At 43.9% G+C, this 26,400-nt stretch overlaps 1 protein-coding gene across 1 annotated transcript; it reads left to right on the top strand.

Annotated features, from left to right (window-relative positions):
- On the top strand, positions 1 to 21,224 carry asf1bb (anti-silencing function 1Bb histone chaperone). Its single transcript, XM_068020933.1, has 4 exons — positions 1 to 264; positions 492 to 607; positions 5,998 to 6,174; positions 20,107 to 21,224. Exons 1-4 carry the CDS (start codon positions 156 to 158, stop codon positions 20,308 to 20,310), a joined length of 606 nt encoding a protein of 201 aa, XP_067877034.1. The 5' UTR covers positions 1 to 155; the 3' UTR covers positions 20,311 to 21,224.
- Positions 21,225 to 26,400: the final 5,176 nt, after the last annotated feature.

Raw genomic sequence — 26,400 nt, 5'->3', positions numbered from 1 at the left:
CGCAGTGTTAAGAGTGGCGGAAGGCGAGTGAGGAGGAGCAGGGGACAGCTGGTCGGTGCTGGACAGCGGCGGCGGCGGAGGAGGAGGAGGAGCGGCAACCATCACAACGACGCGGGGGTCGCGGCTAATCGAGCGGGCCAGACACTGAGTCCGCCATGGCCAAAGTGCAGGTGTTGAATGTGGTGGTGCTGGACAATCCATCTCCTTTCAACAACCCCTTCCAGTTCGAGATCACCTTCGAGTGCATCGAGGACCTGCCGGATGGTGAGTGAGGGGAGGGGGGAGGGGCAGGGCGCGCGCCCCCCTTGTTTGTCTGCCATTGGCCCGTTAGCTTTTGTCAATGGAGCCCGGGAGCTGTCAATCAGCGGCTGTGGCGCGCGCGCTCTGTTCCCCTCCTCTTCCTAGCGCCTTTTTGCGTTTGCAAGGTGCATCTGGTTCTTTGGTCGTACGTGTAATTTACTTTTTTGCGTTTTGTTTTTTCTCCCCCCCAGATCTAGAGTGGAAGATCATCTACGTGGGGTCCGCGGAGAGCGAGGAGCACGACCAGGTGCTGGACTCGGTGCTGGTGGGACCTGTCCCCGCAGGCCGTCACATGTTTGTCTTTCAGGTAGGGCGGGTTACCGACTGGCGCTCTGCGGCCGGGCTCTGAACGAAATACAGCGGGCCTGCTGATGGCCCGGTAGACACTATGCATAGCGCAGGGCAAGGGCCACCCGACTACTTCCGTGTTAAGGGGTTATTTTAGGCGCGCATCCTTCATGGGCACTGCCTGAGCCTGTCCTGTTTATATAAAAAAAAATTATAAGTTAAAGCAAAATAATGCAAATGCTGGAAATGTGAAATGAAAGCAAAAAGTGTTGGAAGATGCTCAGCAGGTCTGGCAGCATCTGTGGAGAGAAGCAAAGTTAACCTTTGAGGTCGGTGACCTTTCATCACAACTGGCAAAGGTTAGAAATGTAAGATATTTTAAGGTAATGTGGGGGTGGGGCAAAAAACATGAGAAGGTGTTGATAGACATAAGGTCGCAGACAATAACTGACAAGGAGGTCCTGGGGGAAAAGCCAATAGTGTTGAAAGGCACTGCATTAGTGCAGAGAAGATCTTAAATGACAGTAATGAATAGTCCTGGCAAAGTGCAAACTTGAAAAAAAAAAAGTAGTCTGGCACATGGTAAAAGTAATTGAATTATGAAACAAACTAAAATGAAATGCAAAAACTATAAAAATAAAAAGCAGGACAGTCATGCTGTGAAATTATGGAACTCAATGTTCAGTCCAGTGGACTGTAGTGTGCCTAATCTGTAAATGAGGTGCTGTTCCTCGAGCTTGTGTTCATGTACACTGGAACACTGCAGCAAATTAGGACAGATGTGGGCATCAGAGCAGGGGGACATGTTTTCAGACTAAGTGGAGATGTTCTGCAAAGCAGTCACCCAATCTGCATTTGGCTTCCTCAGTGTAGAGGAGACAATTGTGAGTAGTGAATACAGTATACTAAAGTGAAAGTATGCATCTTCCCCTCTCCTGTAAGCATTCTGAAGGTTTCCCTCCATGACTCCCTAATCCACTCGATTACGTTGAGAACTTTGTCCAATTCACAGCAACTTCGAATGTAGTTACAGGGGGTGATTACCTGCAGTTTTACCATCTCTATACAAGGCTCCAAACACCCCTCAGGTGAAGCAGCAATTTATTTGTACATTCAATTTAGTATACTGTGTTCGTTGCTCACGACGTGCTCTCCTCTACATTGGGGAGACCAAATACGGATAGTGACTGCTTTGTGGAACACCCACATTCTGAAAACATGGCCCCTAACCTCCTGTTGCTTGCCATTTCAACACCCCTCTCCTGCCTACATCTGTTCCAGTGAACATCAATACAAGCTTGAGGAACAGCACCTCATTTACTGATTCGGCACGCTATAGTTTTATTTTGTACTTTTATTTTAGTTTTTCATCAAATTTTTTAACCATGTGCCTGGCCATTGTTTTTTTGTTTGCTTTTGGCTAGGGCTTTCAGTTATTTAACACCTTCAGCACTAATGCTTTGTCTTTCACCATCCTTAACACTTTTTGCCTTTGCCCCATGACCTCCTTGTCAGTTATTCTCTGACCCTATGTCCTATCAACACCTTCCCTTTTGCCCCATCCCCACTTTGTTTAAAACCTATTACACTTCTAACCTTTGCCAGTTCTGATGGAAGGTTGCTGACCTGCAATGTTAACTTTACTCCTCTGTCCACAGATATGGGCGGACCTGCTGAGTATTTTCCAGCACTTTTTTTAAACGGGTATTTGCTGACTTGTACTGGAAGGTTTAATTCAGTGTTTACACTGTTTTCCCCATGATGTTGAATCTTTAGGATTCCTTGTTTTATTTCTAAGTGAGGTGTACTCCAAAGCAAAATGCAGTCAGACTGAAATTTTATTGGCAATGCAATAGGTGGCTGGTACTTTTTTAGATGGCTGACTCCATCTAGTCATGGAGTAGCTGCCTGGGGAGATTGGTGTTTAATACAATAGACATTTGAGTGTTAGAACTCTAGGGTGTTGTACTGCAGGTAAGTGATTTAGTCTCTAGTCTGTTCTCTATTAACTAGAGGTTAATCTACAGCTTGATTTTCCTGTATCTATTAATCAAGCAGTAAGATAAGCTATTGCAATTTGTGATTCTACCTTTGAGAAACTTTAATGTGATTGAACAGACTATTGGGTTAAATGATGGGTTTTACTGAATTGTAATGATTCTGCAGTTTAATGGTATTGTGTGTAGTTGCCAAGTATGTCAGTTAACAGTCCAAGCTTTAGTGTTCTGAAGGTAGTCTTGATTATGTGAGTGCTTGTGTTGGACCTGAAGAAACTTTCAATCATGTCATTGTTTTCTCCTGATTTTGGAAGTGCTGCAGAAGTTAGTATAGTTTACTTTGGAGTTGGTAAACAGTTTTAAACTAATCATTGGACTAATGGGTCTAGTAAATCAGGGCTGGATTGTAGGGCAATTGTAAGATGTATGGTCCAGTTGGTAGCCTTTGTCCCTTATCTAGTTTGCTGTTGGCTGAGACAATGTTTGAGATTTGCTTCAGTCATAATTTTCTACTTGTGAAAATTCAAGTAACACAACTTGGTTTAGTGTACTGTGGAGCCAGAGTGCCTTCTCACTGGTAATGAAACTGCTAATTTATAGAACAGTTCAAATCTTCAACTTTATTCTTTGCCAACTGCTGAGTAGCTGTGTTGCTTTGGGTATTTGAAGTACAGCCTGTCAACTGACCTTCCTGTGCTTGTTTCAAAGGCAGGTTCCAGTGGGTTTGATGGGACTCAGTACTGGGTCCCTTGCTTTTTGTACTAAGTTTTGATTTAGTTGTGCCCCTCTACATTTAAGTTTGTGGATGATATAAAAATTGGTTGTGTGGTTGAAGAAAGCAGTGGACTGGAAGATATCAATGGGACTGGTCAAGTGGGCAGAAAAGTGCCAAATGGAAATCAATCTAGAGAAGTGAGGTAGTACATTTGGGGAGGGCATACCAGGCAAGAGAATCTCCATAAATGGTAGGATACTGAAATGTAGAGGAACCAGGACCTTGGAGTGCATATCCACAGATTCCCGTAGGTGGCTGGGTGGGTTGATTTTATTGGCTACGGCAGAGTACAAGAGCAGGGAGGTTATGCTAAATTGTTCAAAATGCTAGTTAGCCCACAGCTAGTGTACTGTGTACTGTTATGGTCACTGCATTGCAAGAAGGGTGTGGTCACTAGAGAAGGTGCAGAGAAATTTGAGGAAGTCGCCTGGAGACCTAATTGGATAGTCTGTGGGTTATTTTCTTTCAACAGGAAGCTAAGGGAGGTTTAATTGAAGGGCCTAGATGGAATGGATAGGAAAGACCGATTAGAGGTGTCAGTAACCAGTTGGTATATATTAGAACATAGAACACTACAGTGTAGTACAGGCCCTTCGGCCCTCGATGTTGCGCTGACCTGTGAAACCATCTGACCTAAACTATAGAACATATTAAAGTAACTGGCAGAAGAATTAGAGGGAAGTGAAGAAATCTTCCACCCAGAGGGCAGGAGGATTGTCTGGAACTCACTGCCTGAAAGGGTGATGGATGAGGGTTTCTGCCTCTTTTTAAATGACTGAGTGAGTTAAAGCTTGCGATACTTGGAGCCTTGTATATTGACTGCATTGTCTCAGATGCCCCTTGAAAGGTGAGCCCAATAAACTGTCTAAAAGTCAATCCCTGATTTTTGTCTGAATAATATGATGGATTAAATTTCAGTGAATTTTATTTGAATCAGTGAAGTTATTGTGTGCTGACATAAATAACCCCTTTCCAGCCAATTGCCCTTCAGCACATCCAGAATTTTGTGTTGTCACTGGAATGGATAAAATCAACTATTCTGCAAACCCAAAAACTACTCATTTCTGCCTCAGTTGTGTAGACATTTTGAGGACGAAATGTTTGTTCTGCGAATGAATTCTGCCATCAATATTTCCAGATTGTGAAATGCATACAGCTGATTCTGTAGAATTCTTGCTGTACAAGCTACATGCAGAGTGATTTTTCTCCAATGTGCTTTGAGTGTTCTTTTACATTAGGTTCTGAAGTCCTTGCTACAACTCAGTGCTTTTCCTTCAGCATTATGATTTCTAAAATTGGAATCTTTTAGAAGCTTTGTGCTGTTAATTTGTATCATTGCACTTTGAGCTTTGAATAGGTATTTCAGAAGCAGTATTGTCAGCAGAGGTGAAGATATTGTACTGGCCTATTACTGAATGCTAGTTCTGATGCACATTATAATGCAGTAAAAATAAATGGAGGTCTGATGTAATTGTCCCCATGTACTTCCTATTCACTTCCATTCTTTAAAGTTCCACATTTTGGATGTTAAACCTGTCATACTGTCCAGTGAGGGCATTATCCTCTCCATTATAAACTTTGTCCACATTTATAATGAAACTGCTTATGTAAATTGTCACTAATTACTGCCTGTACTGTTATGTGCAGTGGTTGACAACTGTGTAATGCAAAAACAAATCACAGAACAGTATATCATTGGCAATTCAGCCCACAGTCTGCTGGCTCTTTCAAAGCAATCTGGTTAGTCCTGCTGTCCTGCCCCCCCCCCCCCCCACCAAATATCACTGCAAATATTTCTCATTTATCCAATTTCATTTTTGAAAGCTATTGTATCTGTTTCCACTTCCCTATAAAGCAGTGTGTTCCAAATTTAAGCCACAAAGTTTTCCTCCTGTTGCTTCTGGTTCTTTTTTGCCAATCACTAAATCTGTGCCCTTTGGTATCATTGGTTAGATGCAGCTTCTTGGATATTTATCGGCCAGGTAGTTCAAGTGAGTTGATGCTTGCAGTTTCATCTACAAGCCCTGGAGCACAAGAGCTTCCCAGATTGGTTTATTTCCTCCTTTTAGCTAGCAGTTTTAGGCAGTAGAACTGGGAATCTGTCTCCTGGGAAAACACAGCTGAGGTTCTGTCTGCCTAAGCAAATGGATGCTAAAGCTTTACCTGGAGGATGTCTGCATATCCTTGAGGGTTGCAATTAAGAGTTTTCAAACTGAGCTTACTACCATATAAGCTTCTTAATCCAGAATTGTTTAGGATGGGCTAGTATTGGGAGGCTATACCTGGGGAAAAGTCAATTTAGTCAAAACTGATTCTTCAGTTTTGTGGGAGCTGGAGGCAGCAGGGAATTGAAGATTATTCACTTGACTGCTCTGAGCTGCACAAGAGAAGTTTAGACAAGGCTCTAGTATATGATGTGGCCAAGTATTGACATGGGAGACTTTCTACTAAGGAAATTTAACTTTCTCCAGACAAAGTATGACCAAGCAATACTGGGTTTGGGTTGCAAAGCAATGTGGTCTTGGATGACCTGGTATCATGCTGGGTTTGTCTTTTCATATCATATATACAGATTGACTTGCACAGTAATAGCTTTCTGAATTGTACAGATCTCATGGTCCTCCTTTAATATTCCAGGCTGATGCCCCAAATGCAAGTCTCATCCCAGATGCAGATGCAGTTGGTGTGACTGTGGTACTGATCACCTGCACATACAGAGATCAGGAGTTCATTCGTGTGGGGTATTATGTGAATAATGAATATACAGACCCTGAATTGAAGGAGAACCCACCAATGAAACCTGACTATGCCAAGGTAAGCTCTGCAGAGCAGTGGTTTGTCTTCCGCTGATCAAGTTAGGAGGATGTTGGTGCTGTAAAACATTCAAATAAAGTGGTATCATGTATTGCACATGGTTTAGCTGCCTTGCAACGGTCTATTTGCTATCCTGAGCATGTGCAGGCTTGGTGTATTACAAATCTACAAAGGAGGTCAGTCTATTCGCTACAGGCTGAGTTGAATGGTTATAGCACAGAAGGAGGCCATTTGGCCTTTTTGTTTGCTGACTGAGAAACTGCTTTCCTGCCCCCTCCCCATAGCTGTAAAATGTTTTCTCCAACTGCTTATCCAATTCCCTTTTAAAAGCCACAAATTAAAAGAAAAAAAGACCAGTCATTCTCTGAAATTGTTGAACTGAGTCCAGAAGGCTGTAGAATGCCTAATTGAAAGTCAAGGTGCTGTTCCTTGAGCTTGTGTTGCTCACTGGAACACTGCAGCAGACCAAGGACAAATGTGGGTGAGGGCAAGGTGAGTTGAAATGGCAATCAACTGAAAGCTTGAGCTCATGCTTGCAGACTGAGCAGAGGTGTTCTGCAAATCTGCATTTGGTCTCCAATGTAGAGATGACTGTATTGTGAACAGTATACTAAATTGAAAGTACAAGTACATTGCTGCTTCACCTGAATGAAGTGTTTGGGGCCTTGGATGGTGAGGAGGTAAAAGGGCAGGTATTATGCCTCATGTAATTGCATGGGAAAGGGAGGAGGTGTCAGGGGTATTGGAAGAGTGGACCAGGGTGTGATGGAGGGAACAATTCCTTTGGAATACTGACTGGGGAGGGGAAGATGTTTGGTATGGAGGAGGATGATCCTTTGGATGTGGAGGCTGGTGGGGTAGAAAGGAAAGATGAGGGGAACCCTGTTGTGGTTCTGGGAGGGGAAGGGGTGAGGGCAGAAGTGCAGGAAATGGGTCAGACACCAGTTGAGGGCCCTGTCAACCAGTGGGAGGGTAATCTTCAGTTGAGGAAAAAGGAAGACTTATCGAGTGCTATTGTGGAAGGTTGCATCAGAACAGATGTCAGATGGAGAAACTTGAATGGAAGCCTTACAGGAAGCAGGGTGTGAGGAAGTGTAGTTAAGGTAGCTGGGAGTCAGTGGGTTATAATAATGGACAGCCTTTCCCTAGGGATGGAGCCAGAAGTTGGGGAAGGGAAGTGTCTGAGATGGATGAAATGAGAAGGGTGGAACTTTCCAGTTCTGGGCAAGAGCAGGAAGCAGCACTGATGCAGTCAATCCAACTGCAAGAGTTGAGTGAGGGGGCCTGAGTAGGACTAGAATAAGGAATGTTTGACATACCCCACAAAGACGGGCATAACTAGGACCCATGTGGGTACCCATAACTTTATTTGAAGGAAGTGAGGAGTTGAAGTTGTCCAATGTGAGAACCAGTGGATGGGGACTGGTTGGGACTCCTTTTCAAGGAAGAAGCAGAGAGCCCTTAAACTGTCCTGGTGGGCATGAAGTTGTAGAGATTGGACTTCCATAGTGAAGAGGCAGTTAATGGAAATTCAGTGACCTAGGTGTCAGTCACAGATGTACCACAACAGCCCTGTTTGTGGATTTTGGGAAGGAGGTAGAAGCAGGCTGTCTGGGGTTGCAGGACTGAAGTTGGAAGCTGTAGAGGGAAGATCTCTGGAGGAGGTGAGGTCATTGACAGTCCTGGAGACTGGCTTGATGTTTAGTGGTGGGGTCATGGTCCAGGGGGAGGTAGGAAGAAGTCTTAAGGTGGCACTCTACCTCTACAAGGTAGAGGTCTGTATGCCAGGCAACAGCACTGTCATTGTTCAATTTGATTACAATGTTGGGGTTTGACCTGAAAATAGTGCAGCAAGCTTGGAAGGCAACATAGAAAATAGGAGTAGGCCATTTGAGTTAGAGGTGGGTTAGTGAGGGAGGGGAGCAGAGAAATTGAGATGCAGTTCTCAATGAAAATATGACTGCTCAAGACAAAGCCCCCAATCAAAGTATGATTCTGATTGTGGTGGGAGAAAGGCACTGATTCAGACCTGCCCTTCCACAGATCACAATCATTTAAACTTGCCAAATTGTAACAAATTAACTTTTTTTAGAAAAACTAAATTCTTAAACATTACTAAGATAACATTTAAAATAGAAAAAGTTAGTGTTCTTGCAGATATGTGCTCCTGCTGAAGTGAAATCTTCCAATGTGGAACAGTCCAAGGGGTTGCTTGAAGTTCTCACTGCTGTCCAATGGGGGGGAAAAAAGGATCTTCAACAGTAGAACAGTCTGTAGTCTACTTCAGTTGAAGTGATGCTTTTCCAGTGATGAATTCAGCATTAATAACATGCAAACTCTTTATGAATCAATTTGGCTTTAGAATTTTTGAGGGATGTAAGATTCCATCTAACTTCCCTTTCAGTTTAAATTATCAGAGCTCCCTTCCATTCATGCTGGTCCAGCTGTCAAAAGTCAGGTTTTTTTTAGCTAGTTTCAAATGTCAGTTGGTGACATTGTATCTTATCCTTGGTCCTGAATGGCTGTATCCTACAGCAACAAGGATGTATTTTTTGACTCACTGGAGCTTGCTGTCTCAGTGCAGTACTTGTACTTTTCCAACCTTAAAGGCACACTGCATTTTTCCTAGAAAAAAAAAACAGGATCATAACATCTGTGCCCCTGGTGGAATGAAACTGTCCCTGAAATGCATTTCATTACAATGTTTTTTTTAAAAAAAAAATACACATTGAAAAAAAGCAAACATGTATGTTTTCATGTTTACAGGCATACATTTTTCTCTAAAAATGGTAAGATTATAGTAACCTGTCCACCAGAACAGTGGTTAGCACCGCAGCCTCACGCTCCAGTGACCTGGGTTCAATTCCAGGTACTGCCTGTGTGGAGTTTGCAAGTTCTCTGTCTGTGTGGGTTTCCTCCGGGTGCTCTGGTTTCCTCACACGTGCCAAAGACTTGCAGGTTGATAGGTAAATTGGCCATTAGCAATTACCCCTAGTATAAGTAGGTGGTCTGCATTTCTCTTCGCACTTTTGCCGTAGGTGGTCAAAGCTGACGCATAGATGGCGTCTCTGATGTGGGCCCACTTGGTCTCAGCATCCCCTGTGGGAGTGTTTTGAAGGGCTGTTACAAGTGAATTTAGAAATTTTTGTAACAGCTGTGGGTGAGAAATTCTGCTCGTGTTGATGCGTGGGTGGCCCTTCTGCTTGGAATGATGCAACTTCTTTGGTCTGAGTCTAACCTTGCTGCACACCAGGGAGTGGTCGGTGTCGCAGTCCGCACTGTGGAAGCTGCGTGTGATTTGAACACTGTTTAAGGCGGCTCGCCTTGTGACAATGAGGTCTAGCTGGTGCCAACGACGTGATCTTGGGTGCCTCCATGAAACCTGGTGACAGGGTTTAGTGTGAAAGAACGAGTTGGTGATGCAGAGGTTATGATAGGTACACAACTCAAGCAGTCTCTGCCCGTTCTCATTCATCCTTCCAACGCCATAGCGCCCAAGGCAGGAGGGCCATGAGTCATGGTCGGCCCCAACCCTGGCATTAAAGTCCCCCAGCAGGAATAGGTGTTCGGTGTTGGGGATGCTGCTAATGATATGGAGTTGTTCATAGAACTGGTATTTAGCTTCAGGTGCGGAGCAGTGTTGGAGCATAGATGCTGAGTAGGTGTACTGGACCAGAGGTGGTGAGCAGTCGGATGGACAGTATGCGTTCAGAGCCATTTGAGGGAGGCTCTATCATGCTGAGCAAGGAGTTTCTGATGGCGAAGCCCACTCCATGCTGTCTTGGTTCTTCAGGATCCCTGCCAGAAGAAGGTGTAGTCTTGCTCTGCTAGAGAGCCACTCGCGGGGAGGCGAGTCTCCTGAAGTGCTGCAATGTCCACATTGAATCTACTGAGCTCGTTGTTAATGATGGCGGTCTTCCGAGAATCGTTGATTTGTGTAAGGTCTTCCGACAGGCCAGGACACATAGTTCTGACGTTCCAGCTTGCAAAGCGAAGGGCTGGTACCTTCTTTCCTTTTTTCATGTTGTTTGGTGCGGTGTATCAGTCCACCTTTCGGGCAATGACCCTGAGCTCCAAGCACCCATTGAAGCAGGCAGACTGTGGCGGGACAGAACCTTATTGACCGGGGGCTGCCCGGCTTGAGGCGGGCGGTAGCTGTCCAGTGAGGTGCAATGACCTGTCCCACCGACAAAGGCAACCTGTGGTGCCCAGTTTCTATGCCAATTTATCTGGACTTATAACCCATAACTGCTGCCTTCCGTGTTTTAGTCGCTGTGAGGCAACTATGGAGTGACCTCTCCATGGCGCATGCCTGGGCAAATTTATGGGGGTTGAGAGTTGCCCAGTCGTCAAAACCCCCCTCTCGGCCTTTCTGGTGGGGTCCAAAGGAGTGCAGGACATAGCCGCTAAGCGCATTGCACTTTTGAACTACAAGAAAGCCCCCAGCGATTTAACATCCGCAGCACTTAAAGCAGCTAGAAGGACTGCACAAAGAACAGCTAGGCGTTGCGCAAACGACTACTGGCAACACCTATGCAGTCATATTCAGCTGGCCTCGGACACCGGAAACATCAGAGGAATGTATGATGGCATGAAGAGAGCTCTTGGGCCAACCGTCAAGAAGATCACCCCCCTCAAATCTAAATCGGGGGACATAATCACTGACCAATGCAAACAGATGGACCGCTGGGTTGAGCACTACCTAGAACTGTACTCCAGGGAGAATGCTGTCACTGAGACTGCCCTCAATGCAGCCCAGCCTCTACCAGTCATGGATGAGCTGGACATACAGCCAACCAAATCGGAACTCAGTGATGCCATTGATTCCCTAGCCAGCGGAAAAGCCCCTGGGAAGGACAGCATTACCCCTGAAATAATCAAGAGTGCCAAGCCTGCTATACACTCAGCACTACATGAACTGCTATGCCTGTGCTGGGACGAGGGAGCAGTACCCCAGGACATGCGCGATGCCAACATCACCCTCTATAAACAAAGGTGACCGCGGTGACTGCAACAACTACCGTGGAATCTCCCTGCTCAGCATAGTGGGGAAAGTCTTTGCTCGAGTCGCTCTGAACAGGCTCCAGAAGCTGGCTGAGCGCGTCTACCCTGAGGCACAGTGTGGCTTTCGTGCAGAGAAATCGACTATTGACATGCTGTTCTCCCTTCGTCAGATACAGGAGAAATGCCGTGAACAACAGATGCCCCTCTACATTGCTTTCATTGATCTCACCAAAGCCTTTGACCTCATCAGCAGACGTGGTCTCTTCAGACTACTAGAAAAGATCGGATGTCCACCAAAGCTACTAAGTATCATCACCTCATTCCATGACAATATGAAAGGCACAATTCAACATGGTGGCTCCTCATCAGAGCCCTTTCCTATCCTGAGTGGTGTGAAACAGGGCTGTGTTCTCGCACCCATACTTTTTGGGATTTTCTTCTCCCTGCTGCTTTCACATGTGTTCAAATCCTCTGAAGAAGGAATTTTCCTCCACACAAGATCAGGGGGCAGGTTGTTCAACCTTGCCCGTCTAAGAGCGAAGTCCAAAGTACGGAAAGTCCTCATCAGAGAACTCCTCTTTGCTGACGATGCTGCTTTAACATCTCACACTGAAGAATGCCTGCAGAGTCTCATCGACAGGTTTGCGTCTGCCTGCAATGAATTTGGCCTAACCATCAGCCTCAAGAAAACGAACATCATGGGGCAGGATGTCAGAAATGCTCCATCCATCAATATTGGCGACCACGCTCTGGAAGTGGTTCAAGAGTTCACCTACCTAGGCTCAACTATCACCAGTAACCTGTCTCTAGATGCAGAAATCAACAAGCGCATGGGAAAGGCTTCCACTGCTATGTCCAGACTGGCCAAGAGAGTGTGGGAAAATGGCGCACTGACACGGAACACAAAAGTCCGAGTGTATCAGGCCTGTGTCCTCAGTACCTTGCTCTACGGCAGCGAGGCCTGGACAACGTATGCCAGCCAAGAGCGACGTCTCAATTCATTCCATCTTCGCTGCCTTCGGAGAATACTTGGCATCAGGTGGCAGGACTATATCTCCAACACAGAAGTCCTTGAAGCGGCCAACACCCCCAGCTTATACACACTACTGAGTCAGCGGCGCTTGAGATGGCTTGGCCATGTGAGCCGCATGGAAGATGGCAGGATCCCCAAAGACACATTGTACAGCGAGCTCGCCACTGGTATCAGACCCACCGGCCGTCCATGTCTCCGTTATAAAGACGTCTGCAAACGCGACATGAAATCGTGTGACATTGATCACAAGTCGTGGGAGTCAGTTGCCAGCATTCGCCAGAGCTGGCGGGCAGCCATAAAGACAGGGCTAAATTGTGGCGAGTCGAAGAGACTTAGTAGTTGGCAGGAAAAAAGACAGAGGCGCAAGGGGAGAGCCAACTGTGCAACAGCCCCAACAAACAAATTTCTCTGCAGCACCTGTGGAAGAGCCTGTCACTCCAGAATTGGCCTTTATAGCCACTCCAGGCGCTGCTTCACAAACCACTGACCACCTCCAGGCGCGTATCCATTGTCTCTCGAGGTAAGGAGGCCCAAAAGAAAGTAGGTGGTAGGGAAATATAGGGACAGGTGGGGATGTGGTAGGAATATAGGATTAGTGTAAATGGGTGGTTGATGGTTGGCACAGACTCAGTGGGCTGAAGGGCCTGTTTCAGTGCTGTAGCTCTAAACTAAACATTTTTGGCTTTAAAATTTCAAAAGGTTGTCCCATTAACCAATTTCAAATTTCCAAGCCTAGTCTCCCAGTTTTGTTTTCCTTCCAAGTGTCCCTACTGTCCATCACCTCAGCCAGCTGAACTGCACAGCTAGGAGCACTGACCACTGGGTTTACTATTCTGAAGTTTCTGGAGTACCCCTTAACCTGTGGCATTGCTTGACACTGGAAAACCCTGTCCAGTGTAACAAGCTGACTTTTTCTTACCCTGGGGTGTCAAAGGAATTTGACAGTATCCCTCTAACATGTCTCTAAGAAGTGTTGCCCACTCTGTCCATACTGTCCTTTTAGAATTTGGGTAGGAGTCTGCTGCCTTTATCAGTGACTTTTCTAGACAGTATGCAAGTTTGAGCTGACCCACCAGGTTTAAGCATCAACACCACCTGTGAATTTCAGCTGCCCTTCATGAATTGTTTGTCTGCTTCCACTTGGTGTCTGTCTGGACCTAAGCAGCAAGGATGTTTTCAGGGTCTGGTTTTCCCCCCTTATACCATGTGTGGCTAAGGTTGTGCATCCTGGCTTATCCGTAAAACTTATTAAACCTTGTAAAAACCCTCATTAAGACTTTGCTGTTTTGCCTCTAAATGTAAAAGCCTATTTAATTTTCCTAGCCATTCTGTATTTGCTCACAGTTGGAGTTTCAATCTGAATTTCCTAGGCCTGCTTCTGCCTTCTCATTATCCTTTTCCTTCTACACAGTCCTGATTACCTGACATACCTGTACTAGCTTATCATCCTCCCTGCAGTAATATTGTAATGATGTGACACAGTTGGTTCTTCCAGTGATCTGGGGTGTCAATCAAGTAATCTATCTTACTCACTCTTTTGATCACTATATATGGGCCACTGAACTGTGCTTTTAATGGTTCTCTGACAAATTACACTAATGCTTCATTTCCTGGTTTTATGGTAGGTTGTAGTTTTCTTGCCATTTAACAATGATGGCATGTTATTACAAAGAATGAGAATTTTAAGACCTGGCCAGTAATGTTGACTTATGAGATTTGGTCTTCCAAATTCCCCTTTGTCCTGCAAAAGGAATGCATGTAGTGTGCTAACTTTTGTCGGCAGGTCTGAGGCAGTCTCTCTTTCCTCCAAAGCCCCTCTTGCCATATAGCCTTCTGGAACTCCTTTCACCTCAGCTTCTGACAGCTGTCTGTGCTATTTGGTATATCTGGATCAGCTTGCTGTGTTGCAATGATAGATCTGTTCTAAACATCTCATTTGGATTATCTAAATCTGTCAAATAAGGTTTCAGATACTTTGCTATCTGTTTGTGGTGCTACTTTTTACCTCTGACAATGGAGCCTGTTTAACCATTGCTCAGGTGACTACACATCCAGGAAATATTCCTGGAACTTGCTCCTGTAATTGCTCTGTTTCCTTAATTTCACTTTGCTCCCCTGCAACTATAGGAGGAACTGATACTGCTAATCTAGCAAATCCTTTCCTAGGAGTAGATCAATTTCCTTTACTGGTAAACTCTGGGCAACACTTACAGTTACTAACTAGATATTGTCACTCTAGATATACAATGGTGTGGGTATATACTGCCTGCCAATTCCATTAAGTAAAACTTTAGCATTCAAGGTGTTTTCTGGTGGAAATGTATCTTTCCTCAGCAAGCATGTTTGGGTTGCTCCTGTGTCTGAGTATAATAGGTTTTCCTGCCTCACTTACAGGATATGGAGTTACACTCCCCTTTGACAAAAATTCATTATATCACTTGGTGTTTTATTAACCTCAACTTCAGTTTTAGTATCTGGTTTCACAGCTATCATTGTTGTAGCCCAGTCTGCTGTACTGAGTCTTTTCTTCTGCACTAACTTTGTGTACCCAACCAGTCCTATGGGTTTACCTTGCAATTTCCAGCACTCAATGAAGATGACTTGTTTTGCTGCAATGATAACACTTTGGCTTGCAAACCTCACTTCTACCCTCCACCTTCCTTTTCTGACCTGAGGTGATCCTGGGGCATTCACAGCTATTCCTCCTTGTCCCCAGCTACTTGCCTTCCATTCACATTCCCACTTTCTATCTTTCTCAGGTTTATGGGGGTGACAGACAAAATAGGGTAGCTTATTCATCAGCTCAAAATCAACAATTGCTGCTGCTTGCCTAACTTCCAGGTTGAGTTCTCACTAAAAGAATGGAGTTTTTAAACACTTCTAAGATAATCAATTCTTGAAGGTTCTCGTGTGGTTTCTATCTTTAATGCCTATATCCAACAGTCAAAAATAATCTGCTTCACCTTCAAATTCTAAATGTCCTCCCAACTAATCTTGAGTTCCTAAACTTCTGACAGTAAGCTTCATAAACTAACTTGTACACAATGAGAATAGCCTATTTTTTTGCTGTCTCATAATCTGCAGAAGCTTCTTCAGGAAGCCTAGCATAAGCTTCATGAGCTCTGCCTAGCAACCTGCCCTGTATATGCTGTGTCCAGCTTTCTTTCAGCCATTACATCTGTTTGGCTAAGATATGAAAAATGCCTCTGTCCCTTTGAATTTGGGAAGAGCCTGTATAAATTAAAACAATTTTTTGCTGGGTCCTGAGCTAAATTCAGATTCTTCCCTGAATTTTCCCTGGATTTAAGACTGCCCTTTTGTCTTAGTTCCATCTCTTAACTCAAGTTTCCTCCTTTTTCAATTTCTCAAATGTGTTCTATCTTTCCTCCAATTCAAGTTTTCTTATTGCTACTACTTTTACTCTTCCCCTTTCCTCTTTCTAATTCAAGTTTTCTTAATTCCTTTCCATCCTTATTTTCATTTCTAACTGAATCCTAGCCAATACCACTACATCACCCTCTGACCTACAACCTGTCTCTTGTAGTGCCCTTTATCTAATTCTGGATGTTTGGCTATTGTGCCAATTCTCTTGATTTGTTCCTAGTTATCAAGTCACTCAAACATTGTTTTCACAAAAATTCTGCTGCAACCATTAATGCCATTGCAATGGTATAGTGTAACTTATACAAGAGATCTGGTTCTTTTATTTCTTTGTAATTGGAGTTAGATTTAGATCCTAACAAGTTTCCAATTGATGTGATCCCAAATGAGAGAAATTAAATAACAGATGCAAGACCCAATTTAAATGTTATCCCAGAGACAAGTAATTAAGTCAGTCATTATACAGCACAGAAAGTGGCCCTTTGGCCCATTGTTTCTGTGCCAGCCATCAAGCACCTAACTATTCTAATCCCATTTTCCAGTATTTGGCCTGTAGCCTTGTCTGCTATTGCATTTCAAGTGCTCATCTAAATACTAAAATGTCGAGGGTTCCTGACTCTACCACCCCTTCAGGCAGTGTTCCAGATTCCAACCACCCTCTGAAAACATTTTTCCTCAAATCCACTCTAAACCACCTGCACATTACCTTAAATCTATGCCCCTGGTTATTGAATCCTCTGCTAAGGGAAAGTTTCTTCCTATCAATGCCCCTCATTTTGTATACCTCAATCATATCTCCCCTCAGCCTTCTCTGCTCTAAGGGAAAACAACCCTAGTCTTTTCAGTCTTAGCTGAAATGCTGCAGCCCAGGCAACATCCTGGTGAATCTCCTCTGCACCCTCCAGTGCAATCACATCCTTCCTATAGTGTGGTGACCAGAACTGTACACAGTACTCCAGCTGTGGCCTAAACTAGTGTTTTATACAGCTCCATCATAACCTCCCTGTTCTAATATTCTATGCCTTGGCTAATAAAGGCAAGTATCCCATCTGCTTTCCTAACCACCTTATCTACCTGTGCTTCTGCCTTCAGTGATCTATGGACAAGTATGCCAAGGTCCCTCTGACTGTGCTTCCTAGGGTCCTACCATCCACTGTATATTCCATTGCTTTGTTGGTCCTCCCAAAATGCATAATTTCACTTCTCTGGATTAAATTCCATTTGCCACTGCTCTGCTCATCTATACTGTCCTGTAATCTAAGGCTTTCCTCCACTATTTGACACCACCAATTTTCATGTCATCTGCAAACTTGCTGATCATCCCTCTTATATTCATGTCTAAATCATTAATGTACACTACAGACAGCAAGGGTCCCAGCACTAATCCCTACAGTACACCACTGGTCACAGGCTTCCACTTGCAAAAACAACCCTTGACCATTACTCTCCGCCTCCTGCCACTAAGCCAATTTTTGGATCCAATTTGTCAATTGCCTTGGATCCCATGGGCTCTTACCACCTGAACCAATCTCTCATGCAGGACCTTATCAAAAACACTGGGTGACCACTTTGCAGAACACCTGCTCACTCCAAGCATGACAGCTTCCAGTTGCTTGCAATTTAAACTCACCACCCTGCTGTCATGCTACATTTCTGTCCTTGGCCTTCTGCAGTGTTCTAGTGAACCTCAATGCAAGCTCTAGGAACAGCACCTCATCTTTCAATTAGGCACTCTAGCTTTCTGGATTCAACATTGAGTAACTTTCAGAGCACGAGTGGCCTCTTTTTTTTTTTTTCTTATCTATGTGCCTGCTTAAAACTTGTATTTTCATATTGTGCTTTTGGACTGAGCTGTTCATTCTGCCATGAACACACTTGCCCCTTGGTGACATCACCATAAAGGCTGCATTTGCTGACATGACCACTAGGTGTTGCAGTACTGACATGCATGAATGCAGCCTCATTGACAAATGTCAATGTCTGACATCTCATGCAGCTGCCAGTAATAAAAAAAAAAAAATAGCACTAAATCTGACAGAATTGGACACAAATCTCCTCACCCCTCTGGCTCTGAACACTACCTCCATTTCCCCCTAATAGTACCCCCCATTCCTTGCAATTGCCACATTCAGTTTCCCACTCCTTCATGTGATCCCTTCTCTTCCCTGCTCCCAATTACATGCTACTCGATCCTGATCTCTGCCCATCTGCTTGCACCCCACCTCATGGCCTGGAGATGGTGGGGAACGGAGAGCAGACAATCGCAGGAGGGAGCAGGGAAGAAATGGCAATCGCAGGAAGGAGTGGGAAAGAGGTGGCGATTGAGGCAGCAATTGCAAGGGGAGCATGATACTGTTGGAGGATGTGAAGGTAGTGTTTGTGACCATTGAGGGGTGAGGCAACACTTGGATGTCATTACATATGATTCATTACATGGTGATGCTGTCCACATTTGTGGACATACTGACAAATGTTCAGATACATGAGCATTGGAGATGTCTGTCAGGAGACACTGCATTCAAAAACAGCATTAGATTTCACATGCTGGTGACTCACTGCTCTGTCACCACTACTTCTCTTGACTGCCACTGTAATTCAGGCTGCTTCTGATCTTCAGTACTGGAAGAGCAAATACTTCCTCTAAATGGGAAGATAAGCCATTGTCTTCAGTCCCCACTCCAAACTCTGTTCCCTAGCTACTGAATCCATTCCTCTCCCTGGTAACAGTCTGATTAAGCCAGTCTGTTCAGTTTTCACATTTGAACCTAAGATGAGCTTCTGGCCTCATTAGCATCATTGTTAAGATGGCTTATTTCCACCTCCTAACTGTCCAACTTCACCCTGTCTCAGCTCACCTGCTGAAATCCTCATTCATGCCTTTGTTACCTCTAATTAGACTTGACTATTCCTATGCACTCCTGGCTGGTCTCATTTCTACTCTAAACTTGAGGTCATCCAAAACTCTGCCACTCATGTCTTGCACCAAGCCCTGTTCACCCATCACCCCTGTGCTTGTTGACTTACATTGGTTCCTGGTCAAGCAACATCTTGATTTGAAAATTCTCATCCTTTTTTTTTCAAATCCCTCCATGGCCTTGCCCCTCCCCTATCTCTCATCTCCCCAGCCCCACACTGCTCCAAAATGTGTGCTGTTAATTCTGGCCTTTCGTGCATTCTTTTCCACTCTATTCACTGGAAACTCTAAAAGGTTAAGCCTTATTAACTGATCTCTGCCCTGAAAAAAAAGTGGACTGTTAAATTCAATTACTAGGTTAGTTTGTCCTTCATGTTCCAATCTTTTTCACTTAAAGTGGATTGTTTATTGGTGCTCTTTCACTTCCTGGTTTAAGGCCTGAAAATTGTTTGGCTGTTTAGACAGCTTGATATCACTGCATTAAACACTAATCCATTGCACATTGAGAGTTCTTGTCATAGATCGATCTGTGTAGTGTTCTTCAGTCAGTGGCAATTGCTGTCACTACTTTGCTGACTGTAATTTATGGGTCTTTGGTACTAAGTGCTGGAATGCAGCATTGAGTTCTATAGAGCAAACCAGTCAGTCCCATTTTCTTGCTATATGCCTATCCAATTTCATTTTGGAATCATTCTCTGCTTCCACCATCCTTGTCTGCAGAGTTCTGGGTCATATCACTCAGTTTTTAAAAATCTTCCTTGCATGCCCTGCATCTCTTGCCCAAGACATGTGTTCCTAGTCCTTGTACCATCAGCTAATGGAAACAGCCTTTCTTTACCCTATCCAAACCTTGCATAATATTGGATAGGTGTATCCAAGATCTCTTCGGAAAACAACCTGAAATTCTCCAATCTATCTTGGTGCTGAAATCCCTCTTCCCTGGAAACATTCTGGTAGATCTCCTGCATCCTCTAATCTGCACATCCATCCTAAAGTGCAGTGCCTCAATGGACACAATATTCCAGTTGAGGCCAAACCACTTTGTATCTTGCTTGTTTTTGTACTCTGCCTCTGAAGCTCAGGGTCCCATATGCCTTTTTCATGGTTTTTCAGCCTGCCCTGCTGCCTTCAATTTCACATACCCCCAGATCTCTTTGATCCTGTGCCCACTTTAGAATTGTACCCTTTTATATTATCTCCTTGTTCTTACCAAAATAAATCACTTCACACTTCTCTGCACTAATGAACACATTGTGTTAGGGCAGGCAGGTCCTTATTTTAATGTTGCATCTGAAAGATACCACCTCCAACAGTACTATACCAGTGTTTAAGATTTTATGCTTAAAACTGATCTGCCCCTAGTGTACCAAATCCCAGCATTACCTGTGTATTTGGCATTGGCTAGTCCTGCATCCTCTTGATGTTGACTGAGCACTTTATCCTGTCAATTTAAGTTGTTTGAATCTAGTTCCCTATAATTTGCAGTGCCACTTTTCAATTTGTCTAACTATGCATTAATGTGACCTGGGTGTCTTGTTGCAGTGTTCTGGTCTTGCCATGATGTAACCCACAATGAATTTTAATCTTTTCTACTTTCCAGCTCCAACGAAATATTTTGGCCTCTAATCCAAGAGTTACAAGGTTCCACATCAACTGGGAGGGTACCAGTGAAAAAATGGAAGATATTGAGAATGTTGACCCAAGTTCAAATGCAATGCTTCCTCCTACCTGTACACCACTGAAGGGACTTGGAGCAGGAGGTGCTCTGAGTATAGTTCCAGAGAACTCTATGGACTGCATGTGAAACCAGCTGGTGAATAAGGATTTAAGTGGATAAGATGTGTTTTGTATCAGGGTTTGCAAGCTTTTGGAGTTAATTCTATGGAGTATTTAAGTCAAACTTCAATACCCAGAAGATGGCATTAAATCTGCAGGGGTGGGGAGTGGCAAGGGTAGGCCAAGATGGCATCAGTTGCCATTCAGGACATTGGGCCATAGCAGTTGCAGTGGTTGTGACTGCCAGACACATTGTGATCTACATTCAGCTGGGTTGCTATTGCCCAAATGGGAGCAATAATGCTTGTTACTGGTTAACATTCTGGAATTGAAAAGCCAGTTGGTGCCTATTGTAAATTAGCCAGAAGTGAGTGTTTTCCTACAGAATGTATTTGTAGGAGTTTTGTTTTTTCTATAGTGAGTCCAAGAAGGTTGGGGCGGGGGGGGTTGTAAAAGTACTGTTTGTGTTGAATGTTTTTTCTGTTCAATGCCTCTTCTAAATAACCCCAAGAACTGGTCACTTTCAGAACTTCAATGGGCAGCTATGGCTAATAAGCCCAATGTAACCTTGTGGCTTCAACAACTTTGGAGCTATAACTTCCAGAGGAACAAGTCACCAGTTTAACATGCCATAGATCCAGCTATGCTACCACATTATCCAAGATGGAAATTTAATTCTTCTGGAACTTCAGCTGCCTGGCATAATTGTCTTCAGAAGCTTAATGAGAAACATTTTTGTAACTTTTAATAGTACTTTGTAAATCGTGATCCAAACCTATCTGCATTTATTATGTGGGAAAAGGTTGATTTAAATCTCAAATATAAGCTTTATAAAGCAGCATTGCTGGTTTTGGAAACTAAACTGCAGCCATTTTTATAAATGTTAGTGATGTAGAATTGTATTGTCCTGCTTTGTCTGAATAAAAGCACTTGTAAATGCAACAGTGTCCTTTAACATTTATTTTTGGATCACTTTTTATTTAGATGTAGGGATTGTTACACAATGAAGACTGGGTCTTTCTCTTGCAACTTTCAAAAGATGAATTGGTCCACGTGAATAGAAGCAACTTACAAACCATTAAGCACTAGAGAAACAAGGCACCCAGTTAAATCTTATGTGCAAAGTTCAGCACAGCAACCCTGTGGGGAAGTTTGAGATGTCCTAGCTATTTGCATCCTTATCAAGTGAAATTTCTTTAATTGGCTGTCCAAGTAGGCAAGCCTACTTTACTGTCCAATAAATAGTTGGCCAAGTGAGAGGGTGAAACACTATTGGGATAATTCCTTTGACATTTAATTGACTATTTCAAACATTATCTTAAGACTACACAGAGCAGTGCATATACTTGCATCTAAACTTGTGTACAGAATTTCCTGGAAATCATCAACATCACTGATCTGAAGCAGTTTACAATACCTTAGTTGAAGTTCCTGCTGAATTTTTGCTCTTCCTTTTACTGTCTAATTCTTGCTGAGGTTAACCTAGTTGGCTGTTCTTGGGCCTCATGGCCTGGTCAATATTCTGTTATCAGCAACCTTTACTTCCTCCATTTGGTGCTCTCTACATTGTAGAGACCCAACACAAGTTAGGTGACTGAAACATTTCCATTCTGTACATAAACATGAACCAGACCTTTGTCGCCTGTCATTTCAATTCTCCACCCCATTCTGACCCCACTGACCTTGGCCTCCTATACTGTCCTAATGAAGCTCAATGTAGCTGGGGGTGGTAATGGGACAAGTATGGATGTGAATGCAAAGGCTTTGAAGGGAATCTTTTGATTAGACACCACAGCCTTGCAGGTGCTATTCAACAAATCGGATCATAACCTCTGCCCTCTTGGATGACAGCTGTTTCTGCCATTTCCACTATACTTCCTCTGTTCCTATTTTTTGGAATCATTGAATGGTACTATACAGAAAGCAGCCATTTGGCCCATCAAGTCTGCTGTGGCTGTTCTGAAGAGTAATCCAGTTAGTCTCACCCCTGTAATTTTTTTCTTTTTCAGGTACTCCAATTCCCTTTGAAGACTACTGCTGAATCTCTATCCACTGCCTTACCAGCCATTACATTCCAAATGCTAACTGCTTGTGGGTAGAAATGATTTTCCTCCTGTTACCTCTTTCACCAATTGCTTTAAATCTGTGCTCTACAATTATTGCCCCTTCAGCAACTAGAAATGATTTCCCTATCTGAACCCTTTAAGATTTCAAACCCATGAAATTCCTGATGGTCTTCTCTGCTTGGAGGACAATCTCCACTTCTCTAGCCTATCCACATAGCTGCAATCACTCATCCCTGGAAGCATTCTAGTAAATCCATATTCTCTTTGCATTCTCTGTAAAGACTTGTGCACATGTCCCATTACCACTTCCTTTTTGCCTTGTACCATTGTCCCTTTTGTCATTTAATCTCCCTACCTATTCACCCTATTGCAGACTTTCTCGTTCTAACCCCCCACCCCTGCACTTTTTCCCTGCCTCTGTACTTAAAACTTGTTGCATCTCTTTTTCCAATTCTGACAAAAGATCACTGACCTGAAATGTTAACTTCCTTTCCACAGATGTTGCCGGACCTGAGTTTCCAACATTTTCTGATTTTTGTACTTAGTCATTTGCTCTTTCTGAACTATCACTCTTTGACCTGGGGTGTCCTGAGAGTTGCCACTACATGAATCAAACCAATTTTGCTTTACTAATGTGATTTAAATATCTTCTTTGGCCTCCTTATCTCGAGAGACAATGGATACGTGCCTGGAGGTGGTCAGTGGTTTGTGAAGCAGCACCTGGAGTGGCTATAAAGGCCAATTCTAGAGTGACCGGCTCTTCCACAGGTGCTGCAGAGAAATTTGTTTGTCGGGGCTGTTGCACAGTTGGCTCTCCCCTTGCGCCTCGGTCTTTTTTCTTGCCAACTACTGAGTCTCTTCGACTCGCCACATTTTAGCCCCGTCTTTACGGCTGCCCGCCAGCTCTGGCGAACGCTGGCAACTGACTCCCATGACTTGTGATCAATGTCACAGGATTTCATGTCGTGTTTGCCAACGTCTTTAAAGTGGAGACATGGACGACCGGTGGGTCTGATACCAGTGGCAAGCTGGCTGTACAATGTGTCTTTGGGGATCCTGCCATCTTCCATGCGGCTCACATGGCCAAGCCATCTCAAGCGCCGCTGACTCAGTAGTGTGTATAAGCTGGGGATGTTGGCCGCCTCGAGGACTTCTGTGTTGGCGATACGGTCCTGCCACCTGACGCCAAGTATTCTCCGGAGGCAGCGAAGATGGAATGAATTGAGACATCGCTCTTGGCTGACATACGTTGTCCAGGCCTCGCTGCCATAGAGCAAGGTACTGAGGACACAGGCCTGATACACTCGGACTTTTGTGTTCCGTGTCAGTGTGCCATTTTCCCACACTCTTGGCCAGTCTGGACATAGCAGTGGAAGCCTTTCCCATGCGCTTGTTGATTTCTGCATCTAGAGACATAATTGCTAGAAAAACCGCTGTATTAAAATGTTTTTAAAAAATCAACTGGATATGTGGTCTTCAGGAAGTGTTGAAGCACTCAGCTAAAATTGCATAATGTGAAATGTTAAAAGTGCTTTTATTTGATCTGTTTCAAGTACTTGCATATTTCCTTCCCTGTAGCACTGATGCAGGCTGTACTACATACAGTGTGGTGAGGGTCACATAAGGTTTACAGTGAGGGAGAAGGCATGGAATTGTAATGAGTCTCTGACCTATCAAGCCACCTACTTTGAACATCTATTTCTAGGCAAAGTTGTGATAATTTGTAATTCAGGAATACATACACAAACTACACTTTATTTTACAAAGTTGATAAAATTTATGAAAGTATCTTGCAGATTATTGCACTGAAGAGGTGGCATAGGCTTTTTACAGACTATTTTCCTGATTTATTAAAGTTCTTGCTTCTATCCTTGTAAATAAATCTATTTAGCCCTAAATATTAGTTTAGTCTTTAGTGAGAACCCAGTATGGATCTCAACCCTCCTTGTAAAACCATTTACTAATTCTGCGCATGGAGATGTAGGACTTTTTCTTTTCTAAGAGGCTTGATCTGTCGGAAGAGTGCTTTTCTGGATTGAGTTACGTGGTGGAGAAAGCCTAAACCATAACAATCACTTTGGCTATTTGCTTCTGAAATTTAAACCTGTTTTTATGTTGGCCTTAGTCTCTTGCACTACTACTGTATAGCTAGAATCCTCAACCAGAGTGCGAGCACAATATACTGGCAACTGAGTCAAGTTCTGCATTCTTTGAATAGAAAGGAACAGTCCATTCAGCGTCTCAAATGCTCTTTCATCCCATCTAATCATAGCGATAGAAAGAGCTGAGTGATCCCACAACCAATGGATCAGATCTAAGCTCTGCAGTCCTGCTCCATCCAATCGTGAATGATGGTGGACAATTAAACAACTAACAGGAGGAGGAGCAGGCTCCACAAATATCTCATCCTCAATGATGGGGGAGCCCAGGGCTGAAGCATTTGCATCCATCTTCAGCCAGAAGTGCGGAGTGGATGGTCCATCTCGGCCTCCTCCTGAGGTCCCCAGCATCACAGTCTTCAGCCAATCCGATTCACTCCACGTGATATCAAGAAACGGCTGAAGGCACTGAATACTGCAAAGGCTAAGGGCCCTGACAACATAGAATCATAGCAAGTTTAAGGCACAGAAAGAGGCCACCTGGCCCATCATGTCTGTGCTGGCCGAAAAACGATCCACCCATTCTAATTCCACCTTCTGGCATTTGGTCCTTAGCCCTGCAGATTATGGCACTTGAGATGCATATCCAGACTTCTTTTGAATGAGTTGAGGGTTTCTGCCTCAACTACCCTTTCAGACAGAGTTCCAGACCCCCACCACCCTCTGGTGAAAAATGTTTTCCTCAACTGCCCTCTAATCTTTGTAACAATCACTTTAGATCTATGCCCCCTAGTCACTGACCTCTCTGCTAAGGTAAATAGGCCCTATACCTCCACTCTATCCAGGCCCCTCAAAATTTTGTACATTTCCATCAGATCTCCCCTCAGCCTTGTGTGTTCCAAGGAGAAGAACCCCAGCCTATCCAATCTTTCCTCATAGCTGCATTTTTCCAGTCCTGGCAACATCCTCGTAAATCTCCTCTGTACCCTCTCTCGTGTAATGAAGTGACCAGAACTGCACACAGTACTCAAGTTGTGGCCTAACCAATGAGTTATACAGTTCCAGCATAACCTCCCTGCTCTTATATTCTATACCTCGGCTAATAAAGGAAAGGATTCCATATGCCTTCTTAACCACCTTATTGACCTGTCCTGTTACCTTCGGGGGTCTGTGGACATTCACTTCCTCTACACTTCTCAGTATTGTCCCATTAATCGTGTATTCCTTTTCCTTGTTTGACCTCCTCAAATGCATCACCTCACACTTCTCCAGGTTGAATTTCATTTGCCACTTTTCTGCCCATCTGACCAGATCATCAATATCTTCCTGCAGCCTACAGCTATCCTCCATGCTATCTACCACATGGCCAATCTTTGTGTCATCTGCAAACTTCTTGATCATGCCCCCTACGCTTACATCCAAATCATTAATGTATACCACAAAAAGCAGGGGACCCAGTACTGAGCCCTGCGGAACGCCACTGCAAACAGCCCTCCAGTCACAAAAACACCCGTCAACAATTACTCTTTGTTTCCTGCCATTGAGCCAATTTTGTATCCACCTTGCTGCATTTCCCTGGATCCCATGGGATTTTTTTATTAACCAGTCTGCCATGTGGAACATTGTCAAAAGTCTTACTAAAATCTATGTAGACCACATCAACTGCACTACCCTCATCTATCTTCCTTGTTACTTCTTCAAAAAATTCAATCAAGTTGGTCAGACAAGATCTTCCCTTAACAAATCTATGCTGACTCTCCTTGATTAACCCATGCCTTTCTAAGTGATAGTTTATCCTGTCTCAGAATAGATTCCAATAATTTGCCCACTTCTGAGGTTAGACTGACTGGCATGTAATTATTCGGTCTATCCCTCAACAGAGGTACAACGTTAGCAGTTCTCCAATCCTCTCGCACCACACCTCCTCACCCAGTGAGGACTGGAAAATGATGG

The sequence above is a fragment of the Heterodontus francisci genome, chromosome 43 (genome assembly GCF_036365525.1).
Source record: "Heterodontus francisci isolate sHetFra1 chromosome 43, sHetFra1.hap1, whole genome shotgun sequence".
NCBI lineage: Eukaryota > Metazoa > Chordata > Chondrichthyes > Heterodontiformes > Heterodontidae > Heterodontus > Heterodontus francisci.
This window is presented reverse-complemented; position numbering and strand designations above follow the sequence as displayed.

Bases quoted from the DNA above. Each gene is read 5' to 3' on its own strand.
- asf1bb (XM_068020933.1), top strand. From the start codon at position 156: ATGGCCAAAGTGCAGGTGTTGAATGTGGTGGTGCTGGACAATCCATCT. The intron at 608-5,997 runs GTAGGGCGGGTT...TTAATATTCCAG, and splicing joins GTCACATGTTTGTCTTTCAG to GCTGATGCCCCAAATGCAAG. The intron at 6,175-20,106 runs GTAAGCTCTGCA...TCTACTTTCCAG, and splicing joins TGAAACCTGACTATGCCAAG to CTCCAACGAAATATTTTGGC.